This window comes from Seriola aureovittata, chromosome 12 (assembly GCF_021018895.1).
Source record: "Seriola aureovittata isolate HTS-2021-v1 ecotype China chromosome 12, ASM2101889v1, whole genome shotgun sequence".
Taxonomy (NCBI): Eukaryota; Metazoa; Chordata; class Actinopteri; order Carangiformes; family Carangidae; genus Seriola; species Seriola aureovittata.
Window position 1 is genome coordinate 27,371,039 of NC_079375.1, and position 10,116 is coordinate 27,381,154.

The following is a 10,116-nucleotide window of genomic DNA, read 5'->3' on the forward strand; positions in this document are numbered from 1 at the left end:
GTGATTCACTCTTTACGGTCTGGCAGCGGCTCTGTGGTCTCAGACTCTGCTGGGATCAGGAGGCTAGCGGCCAGCTATTACAAAGATTTGTATAAGAGTGAATTCACATTGAACTCTTCATTGTGCAGCAGTTTCTTCACTGGTCTCCCTCAGGTGGAAGCAAAGGACAATGACAAGCTGGAGTCTCTGTTAACTCTTCCTGAACTGTCTGCGGCTCTGATGAGTTTGCAGAGTGGCAGAGCTCCAGGCTTGGATGGGTTACCTGTGGATTTTTATAAGGCGTTCTGGTCAGTACTGGGTGAGGACTTGCTGGAGGTGATCTCAGCCAGCCTAGAGACAGGACGGCTGCCTCTGAGCTGTAGGAGGGCGGTCATCACCCTGCTACCAAAGAAAGGTGACCTGCAAGAGCTGAAAAACTGGAGACCTGTTTCACTGCTCTGCACGGACTATAAGATTCTGTCCAAGGTCCTGGCCACCAGACTGAGAGGGGTGATGGCTGCCGTCGTCCACACTGACCAGACTTACTGTGTGCCCGGCAGGCTGATAAGTGACAATGTCACTTTAATTCGTGATGTTTTGGAGGTCTCTGGCTCATTGGCTGTAGACACTGGTCTGATTTCAATAGACCAGGAAAAGGCTTTTGATCGGGTTGAACACCAGTACTTGTGGCAAGTCTTAGCTGCTTTTGGGTTCAGCCCAGGTTTCATAGCCAAGATCCAGGTTCTCTATGGTGACATTGCGAGCGTGTTGAAAATGAATGGGGGTCTGAGTGCTCCCTTTGGGGTCCAGAGGGGTGTCAGACAGGGCTGTCCTCTGTCTGGCATGTTGTACTCTCTGGCCATCGAGCCTCTGCTTCACAAGCTGAGAACTGGACTGAGTGGTGTTTGTTTCCCCAACTGTGATGTCTCTTTTAAACTGTCTGCATACGCTGATGATGTCATTGTCCTGGTCAACTCCCAGACTGATATTGATATTTTAGAGAACACCGTGAACCGTTTTGGCTCTATTTCCTCAGCCAGGGTGAACTGGGGGAAGAGTGAGGCTGTCATGGTGGGGGACCGGCTGAGGGATCGGCTCAGGCTACCTGGAGGGTTGGTCTGGAGAACAGGAGGGCTAAAATATCTGGGAGTGTTTTTAGGAAATGAAACGTTTTTAAAGAAAAACTGGGACAATGTTTTAGAAAGGGTCAAAGGTCGGCTAATGAAATGGAAATGGATCTTACCTAAATTGTCTTACAGGGGTCGGGTTCTTATTGTCAACAATCTGGTGTCTTCTGCTCTGTGGCACCGGTTGGCCTGTGTTGATCCTCCAGCTTCTCTTCTGTCTCAGGTCCAGAGAGTTTTAGTTGATTTCTTTTGGGACAGGTTACACTGGGTTCCTCAGAGTGTTCTGTTTTTACCAAAGGAGGAGGGTGGACAGGGCCTGGTCCATCTGGCCAGCAGGGGAGCCACCTTCCGCCTTCAGTTCATTCAGAGACTGCTCACTGGGCCTACGGACCTGGTGTGGAGACCGTTGTCCTGCTGCATCCTGCGGCAGTTTGGTGGTCTGGGATTGGACCTGCCTCTGTTCCTCATGGACTCTGAGAGGATGAGACTTTCATCTCTGCCGGCTTTTTATAAAAGTGTTTTCTCTGTGTGGACTCTGCTGAGAAGGCAGAGGCAGGGACAGACCGGCTCGGTGTACTGGCTCCTCAGGGAGCCGGTGCTGTTTGGAGGAGTGTTGGACTGTCCTGGCTGGGCTGGACCCACCCTATCCAGGACGCTTCAGACTGCAGGGGTTTCTACTCTGGGGCAGGTGCTGGAGCTGGCTGGACCACGGCTGGATGATCCTGCTGGACTGGCTGTTCGGCTGCGGGTGAGGTCTACACGGGTCGTGGGTCAGTTGCTACAGCACTGGAGACAGAAGCTGACCGGTCATCAGGTGGCACTGTTGGCTGACTTCTGTGACGGTGCACTGGAGCCAGATTGTTCTGATCCGTATCCTGCCATTACCTTGTTCCCGGATTTTAAGGATTGTTCTGGGTGTTTCCTTGGACCTGCTGACTGTGGAGGAGCGTCTCTAGAGGGCGCCTCAGGAAAGACTCTGTACCAGATGATGGTTAAAACTTTGAACAGGAGGACACTGAATGGGCGCAGCGACACCCCATGGAGGTCTTACTTGAAACTGCGTCCTGATGTAAGACCGGCATGGAGGTCTTTATATAAACCTCCTCTCTCTAAAAGACATGGGGACCTGCAGTGGAGGATCCTCCATGGTATTGTGGCGGTGAACTCTTTTATTGCAGTGATTAATGCTGCTGTAGAGGAGGGCTGTCCCTTCTGCGGTCTCAGGGAGACGCTGTTCCACTGTTTCTATGAGTGTTCACGGCTCACGCCTCTCTTCGCACTGTTACAGAACTTTTTTACCAAGTGTGGAGAATTTTTTACGAAGCAGGTTTTTATTTTGGGTTTTAAATACACTCGCCAACACAAGGACAAATGTCACCTTTTAAACTTTGTCTTGGGACTGGCAAAGATGGCGGTGTATGTGAGTCGCAAGAGGAAGGTGAAGGAGGAGTCACATGTTGATGTGCTTCCTGTTTTTAAGAACCTGGTGAAGTCCAGACTGCTGGTAGAGTTCAGCTTCTACAGAGCAGCTCAGGACCTGCAGAGGTTCCAGCTGGTCTGGGGTCATGAGGAGCTGCTCTGCTCTGTGGCTGATGGACAGCTAGTGTTCAGTTCATTGTAACGTCTGTGGAGGTTTAACATAATGTAATCTGTTTATGTACAGTTAATAAATGTTGGTTGAAAAATTCAATTCAATTCTCTGTCTCTCTCTCTCTCTGTCTCTCTCCCTCTCTCTCTGTCTCTCTCTCTCTCTGTCTCTCTCTCTCTGTCTCTCCTCCTCCTCCACTCCAGCAGATGGCGATGGAGGTCTTCGTGTATCGGTTCAGACCTATGGTTCGGGCCGTAGAAGAAGAAACAGCGGAAGTAAACAGAGAGTCGGAGCAGCAGGTGAGTTACAGTGAAATGTTGATCTGTTCACGTTAAATTGGTTATAGAAACGGACACCTGCCCAGGTGTTACAGTGGCCACGTAACTGTTGTTAAACACCAACTGAGCAGTGAGTCTGGATCCGAGTCTATTATCGCGCGAAAACCGCGGAGACGCAGGGAGCTCCGAGGAGAGGGTGAGGAGAAAGACCCGGACTCAGCAGGCACGTTTGTGAAGTGTACCCGGTCTACAGTCTGTTTCTGTACCCGGTCTACAGTCTGTTTCTGTACCCGGTCTACAGTCTGTTTCTGTACCCGGTCTACAGTCTGTTTCTGTACCCGGTCTACAGTCTGTACCCGGTCTACAGTCTGTTTCTGTACCCGGTCTACAGTCTGTACCCGGTCTACAGTCTGTTTCTTTACCCGGTCTACAGTCTGTTTCTTTACCCGGTCTACAGTCTGTACCCGGTCTACAGTCTGTACCCGGTCTACAGTCTGTTTCTGTACCCGGTCTACAGTCTGTTTCTGTACCCGGTCTACAGTCTGTTTCTGTACCCGGTCTACAGTCTGTACCCGGTCTACAGTCTGTGTCTGTACCCGGTCTACAGTCTGTTTCTGTACCCGGTCTACAGTCTGTACCCGGTCTACAGTCTGTTTCTGTACCCGGTCTACAGTCTGTACCCGGTCTACAGTCTGTACCCGGTCTACAGTCTGTTTCTTTACCCGGTCTACAGTCTGTACCCGGTCTACAGTCTGTTTCTTTACCCGGTCTACAGTCTGTTTCTTTACCCGGTCTACAGTCTGTACCCGGTCTACAGTCTGTACCCGGTCTACAGTCTGTTTCTGTACCCGGTCTACAGTCTGTGTCTTTACCCGGTCTACAGTCTGTTTCTGTACCCGGTCTACAGTCTGTACCCGGTCTACAGTCTGTACCCGGTCTACAGTCTGTACCCGGTCTACAGTCTGTTTCTTTACCCGGTCTACAGTCTGTGTCTTTACCCGGTCTACAGTCTGTGTCTTTACCCGGTCTACAGTCTGTACCCGGTCTACAGTCTGTACCCGGTCTACAGTCTGTTTCTTTACCCGGTCTACAGTCTGTACCCGGTCTACAGTCTGTTTCTTTACCCGGTCTACAGTCTGTACCCGGTCTACAGTCTGTTTCTTTACCCGGTCTACAGTCTGTACCCGGTCTACAGTCTGTTTCTTTACCCGGTCTACAGTCTGTTTCTTTACCCGGTCTACAGTCTGTACCCGGTCTACAGTCTGTACCCGGTCTACAGTCTGTTTCTGTACCCGGTCTACAGTCTGTGTCTTTACCCGGTCTACAGTCTGTTTCTGTACCCGGTCTACAGTCTGTACCCGGTCTACAGTCTGTTTCTGTACCCGGTCTACAGTCTGTTTCTGTACCCGGTCTACAGTCTGTTTCTGTACCCGGTCTACAGTCTGTTTCTGTACCCGGTCTACAGTCTGTTTCTGTACCCGGTCTACAGTCTGTTTCTTTACCCGGTTTACAGTCTGTTTCTGTACCCGGTCTACAGTCTGTTTCTTTACCCGGTCTACAGTCTGTTTCTGTACCCGGTCTACAGTCTGTTTCTGTACCCGGTCTACAGTCTGTTTCTTTACCCGGTCTACAGTCTGTCCTGCTGTAACAGTAACCAATGAGGAAAAGGCTGAGAGGATTTATTAGCAGGGTTAGGGTTAGACACTGGGGATGATGAATATTTTGCAGATAGTTCTGTAAATGTTGATATTTAGAAACATGGATTAAATGATGATGATATTTAACATTCACATTAATTATAATCAGGTCATAATAAACGTTTATAACATGCAGCTGCTTTATTCATATTTAGATCAAAGATCACATAAGTATGGGTTGATATTAATAATGAATTAATTATTTACATATATTATTAATTGATTAATGTGAATCATTGTATTCGTTTCAGTTCTGTGTTCTTTATTTTCTGTGCTCTGTTTGTTTGTTGACACCTGCAGAGGTCAAAGGTCAGAGGAAATAGAGATTGTCCAATCAGAGGAGCTGATGTCATCGGTGAAGCAGAGGTACTGTGACATCAGCCCTGTCACGCTGCAGGTGGTGGGTGGGGCTGTGAGCTCCAGTCTTTACTGCGGGGAGGTGCAGGGTCTGTCGGGGGAGGCGGGGGGGCTGGTGGAGTCCTTCCTGGTGGAGCTTTATCGCTGTAAACTCTGTCAATTCACCTGCGGCCTCAAGACCTCCATCAGCAGCCACCTGCTTCTCAGGCACCGCCCCGCTGCCCTCACCTACCTGGAGGAAGTTGACGAAGGGGCCGGGGCTGAGGGTGGAGAAGAGGTGGGTCTCCAACGGGGGGTGTCACCCTATCGGCTGGATCTGAACGGAGAGTCGAAGCAGAGCGACGAGGACGAGGAGTTCCTGCTCTACAATATGCTGGACAACATGAGCCCGCCCACCTGTGACATCAGCAGCGAGGGGGGGCTGCAGGTCGCACACACCTGTGAGGTGACACACCTGACACACACCTGACACACACACAGGCCTTAAAGTAACATCTGTCCATCACATGTGCACCTTAAAGCTGAGTGTTGATCCATCAGAAGACACATCTGTCAGCTAATCAGAAGAGAGGAGGCTCTGAACCTTCTGATTGGCCGACTGATTTCTGAGTGATCCAATAAAAATATTGTAGGTTTCAGGTAAACACTTTCTACAATCTGGGACTTTTAACCTTGTTTAGAGTTCTTCTTCTCTCAGTCTGAGTGGAGTTCAGGAAGCTAACAGCTAACAAAGTTAAGAAAGCTAACGGCGTTAATAAAGCCAATGGAGCTAACAAAGCTAGCGCACCTAACAAAGTTAATGGAGCTGATGGCGCTAACAAAGCTAATGAAGCTAACAGAGCTTACGAAGTAAACAAATCAAATGGAGCTAATAAAGCTAATGGAGCTAACAAATCTAACAGAGGTAACAAAGCTGACGGAGCAAACAGAGCTAATAAAGCTAACAGGTTTTCACTAATGTACTTGTCCCTCAGTCTTAGGGGGAGGGGTTCAGGTGAATCATCAGAGACACGCCCACAGCTCACTGTGATGGAGACCTGAGTTGTTGAGTGTTGTCAGGTGTTTGGACGCATGAGGACGTCTCTGTGTAGAGATATGAAGTTGTGTCTCTTCTTCCTGCAGGTCAGCACTCTGTTTGAGGAGGAAGAGGAGGATGACTCCTCCATCTTCCCCCTGAAGGGGAGTCCAGTGGATCTGTCTTGTTCCATCGACCCCCCCGCCACCCAGGAGGAGATGGCTCAGTCCGCTCACCTCATGACTCTGGGACTGTGTCGCATTTCAGCAGCCAGACCTCCTCCTCCTCCTGCTCTTCCTCCCCACTCCTCCTCCTGCCCTGCCCAACACCCCCCTCCCCCTGAAGACTCCCCCCACCTGCCCCAGGCCACCAGCCTGAAGCAGAGTGGGACGGATTGCCGACAGACGAGGACGCCACCCTCCGGCAGACGGAGGCTGCCATGTTTCCTGTGTCCCGTGACGCTGCCATCCTGCCGTCTGCTGGACGTCCACGTCCGGTCCCACCGAGCGGGCGGCGGCTTCAGCTGCATCCGCTGCAGCTGGACGGCCGACAGCTGGGAGGAGCTGGAGCCTCACTGGAAGAGCCACTGCAAGAGGAGGAGGAGGAGGAGGAGGAGGGAAGAAGAGGAGAAGAAGAAGAAGGCGGTGGTGTCACGAAACGTTCACCAGCAAACACATCAACATGGCAGCTGCTCTGGTCAGTATGTCTGTGATCATCAATCAATAGTCAATAACAACAACAATAACAGTGAGAACGCTTTGATTCTTCCAGACACATGGAGGGGCCTGCCGATTGCACCAGCAGGAGGGAAGGAGGCGGAGCATACAGACAGGTAGACACCCTGAACCTGACCTCTGACCCCTGACCTCTGACCCTGAACCTGAACCACATCAGTTCACAAATAATCAAATTCAACTTAACATTTAAAATATGTCGTCACTATGTTCCTGTGATAAAACCAGACACCAGTATCTGTTTGTGTTGGTTCCAGTCAGACCAGTAGACCTCAGACTGGTTCACTGCAGAGCGTCACAGGAAAGAAGAAGAAGAAGGAGAAGAAGTACACCAGAAGAAAGAAAGAAGAAGAAGAAGCGGAGAAGGAGGCTGAGCAGAAGTCTTCAGAGATCAGAGCTCAGACCGGGTTCTGTTGCTCGCTGTGTCACAGGTGACTACATTACCCACAATCCCTCACCCCTCAGATCAGCAGACTGCTCTCAGCAGGGCCTCATGACACTTTGACCAGGAGTGTGACAGGTGTATTACCTGTTGTAGGGCTGTGATTGGTCAATTCAGCTGTGATGTATTTTCTTGACAGGAAGTTCTCTTCTAAGCTGACTCTGAGGCGTCACCTGGGCGTCCACGGAGGAGACAAACCATTCACCTGTCCTCACTGTTCCTACAGCAGTAGACTGAAGGCCTCCCTGCTGCAACACCTGAGGACTCATACAGGTAACTCACCTGAGGACTCATACAAGTAACACAGACACCTGAGGACTCACTGGGAACACACCTGAGATTCACTGTCAGCTGTGTTGTTGTGTGTTGTCAGGTGAGAAGCCGTACAGGTGTGCTGAGTGTCCGTACGCCTCCATAGATCGCAGCTCTCTGCTCAGACACTGCAGAACTCACAGTCAGGAGAAACCATACAGGTGTCAACACTGTGACTACAGCAGGTAACACACCTGATGCGCACGCACACACACACACACACACACACACACACACACACACACACACACACTTCCTTATATCCTCATAGCTGTTGATCTGTTGAGCTGACTGTGGTGACAGTGGCAAGGGCAGCCTGCGGTTGCCATAGTAACAGGTCATATTTTCTCTGTCAGTATCCAGAAGAAGAGTTTGGACCTCCATGCTCGCCGTCACCATACAGGTGAGGCGTTTCCGTGCCGACACTGTGAGTACTCGAGTCCGGACCGTCAGCTGCTCCTCAGACACGTCCGCCGACACCATGTCCCTTCCCAGCATGCTGTTCTGTGACCTCACAGCTGATGAGACACTCTGATTGGACTGTTAGTTTGTGGGCGGGGACTACAGAGCTTACATTGAATCAGTGATGATGCCACCAGCCGCGCTGCTGATGTCATTGACAGAAGTTTTTTTAAGGAAAATAAAACCTAAAATCTGAATCTCTGTGTTTCTTTTTATGTCGTAGTGAAAATGTCTAGTTCTGTCTCTGGTTCTGTCTCTGATTCTGTTTCTGTCTCTGGTTCTGTCTCTGGTTCTGTCTCTGATTCTGTTTCTGTCTCTGGTTCTGTCTCGGGTTCTGTCTCTCATTCTGTTTCTGTCTTTAGTTCTGTCTCTGTCTCTGATTCTGTCTCTAGTTCCGTATCTGTCTCTGGTGGTGTCTTACTGACAGTCCGTGATCAGGAAGTGGATTATTCAGAATAAACCAGAAGCAGCGCCCCCCCCCCCCCCCCCCAAATCCTGTACAAGCTGATTACCCTCACTGACCTGACGGGGTGGGGTCTGTGTGAGGGTCGTTAGGTTGACCAATCGGACCGTTTCAGTCCTGTTGATCATTTAAAGCAGCCTCCGACAATCTCTTAATTAACTATTAATTAACCCTTAATTTCCCAACACACAAACATCTGAATCAGAATCAGTCAGAGATCCTTCTTTTGTCCTTTACTTTGAAAATCTGAAGCCCTCAAAAATTCCTTAATTTGAGATGTTAGTAGATGTTAACGGCTTCATGAGTTTCCCCTTAATTTTCCAGATGAATGTGAATGATGAGTTTATTGTTTTTGAGATGAAGGATTCTGTTTAGTTAATGAGCTTTAATTGACTTCAGAGATTCAACAGCTTCACCAGGTTTGGATATTAAGGGATTTTTAACGGGTGAGAACACCTTTAAATGTTCATATACCTCTTTATACCTTAAAAGGACCTTATTTTTCAGATAAAGTTTTGGGTTGATTATTAAATAAAGTCATGGATTATAATTTACTATTGTGGTGGTGTGTTATCTGATTTTTTTTAAGGAGATTTACAAGGGTAAAACAAAACTTAGAATAGTAACATTACTGGTACCCTTTAATTTGTACCTTAAATGGACCTCAGCACTTAATGAAGTAAATTGATCAGTGTATTATCAGCACAGTCAGCCATCTGAGTTTAAGGCCTTCTTAGGTGAAAGGTTAAGAGATTCCTTTGTGATTGTGAGGAGAGAGAGGACAGAGGAGAGAGAAAGGACAGGGAAAGGACAGAGGAGAGAGAGAAGACAGAGGAGAGAGAAAGGAGAGAGAGGACAGAGGAGAGATAAAGGACAGGGAAAGGACAGAGGAGAGAGAGAAGACAGAGGAGAGAGAAAGGAGAGAGGAGAGAGGACAGGAGAGAGAGAGGACAGAGGACAAGAGAGAGGACAGAGGAGAGAGAGGACAAAGGAGAGAGAAAGGACAGAGGAGAGAGAGGACAGAGGAGAGAGAGGACAGGAGAGAGAGAGGACAGAGGACAAGAGAGAGGACAGAGGAGAGAGAAGGGAGAGAGAGGACAGGAGAGAGAGAGGACAAGAGAGAGGACAGAGGAGAGAGAGGACAGAGGAGAGAGAGAGGACAGAGGAGAGAAGGGACAGAGGAGAGAGAGAGGACAGAGGAGAGAGAAAGGAGAGAGAGGACAGGAGAGAGAGAGGACAGAGGAGAGAGAGGACAGAGGACAAGAGAGGACAGAGGAGAGAAGGGACAGAGGAGAGAGAAAGGAGAGAGAAAGGACAGAGGAGAGAGAGAGGAGGACAGAGGGGAGAGAGAGGACAGAGGGGAGAGAGGAGAGAGAGAGGACAGAGGAGAGAAGGGACAGAGGAGAGAGAGAGGACAGAGGAGAGAGAAAGGAGAGAGAGGACAGGAGAGAGAGAGGACAGAGAGAGAGAGAGGAGAGAGGACAGGAGAGAGAGAGACAGAGGAGAGAAGGGACAGAGGAGAGAGAAAGGAGAGAGAAAGGACAGAGGAGAGAGAGAGAGGACAGAGGGGAGAGAGAGGACAGAGAGAGGAGAGAGAGGGGAGAGACAGGACAAAGGAGAGAGAGAGAGGAAAGAGAGGAGAGAGAGGACAGAGGAGAGAAG

General features: G+C 49.5%; 1 protein-coding gene across 2 annotated transcripts; it reads left to right on the forward strand.

Annotated features, from left to right (window-relative positions):
- Window positions 1–2,840: 2,840 nt before the first annotated feature.
- si:dkey-154p10.3 (zinc finger protein 605) lies at window positions 2,841–9,009 on the forward strand. 2 transcript variants are annotated; one of them, XM_056391507.1, is made up of 8 exons: window positions 2,841–2,993; window positions 4,970–5,471; window positions 6,149–6,737; window positions 6,813–6,873; window positions 7,033–7,206; window positions 7,357–7,490; window positions 7,591–7,714; window positions 7,886–9,009. In XM_056391507.1, the coding sequence occupies exons 2-8, from the start codon at window positions 5,016–5,018 to the stop codon at window positions 8,037–8,039; spliced, it is 1,692 nt and encodes a 563-aa protein (XP_056247482.1). In that variant the 5' UTR covers window positions 2,841–2,993; window positions 4,970–5,015; the 3' UTR covers window positions 8,040–9,009. The 2 variants fall into 2 exon arrangements, with proteins under 2 accessions (XP_056247482.1, XP_056247483.1); XM_056391508.1 differs by lacking the exon at window positions 2,841–2,993 and adding an exon at window positions 3,001–3,168.
- The last annotated feature ends 1,107 nt before the right edge of the window (window positions 9,010–10,116 follow it).

What these genes read in the sequence shown, in the direction of transcription:
- si:dkey-154p10.3 (XM_056391507.1), top strand. Translation starts at nt 5,016, where the DNA reads ATGTCATCGGTGAAGCAGAGGTACTGTGACATCAGCCCTGTCACGCTG. An exon ending in AGGTCGCACACACCTGTGAG is followed by an intron (nt 5,472 to 6,148) that starts GTGACACACCTG and finishes TTCTTCCTGCAG; the next exon opens with GTCAGCACTCTGTTTGAGGA. An exon ending in TCAACATGGCAGCTGCTCTG is followed by an intron (nt 6,738 to 6,812) that starts GTCAGTATGTCT and finishes TGATTCTTCCAG; the next exon opens with ACACATGGAGGGGCCTGCCG.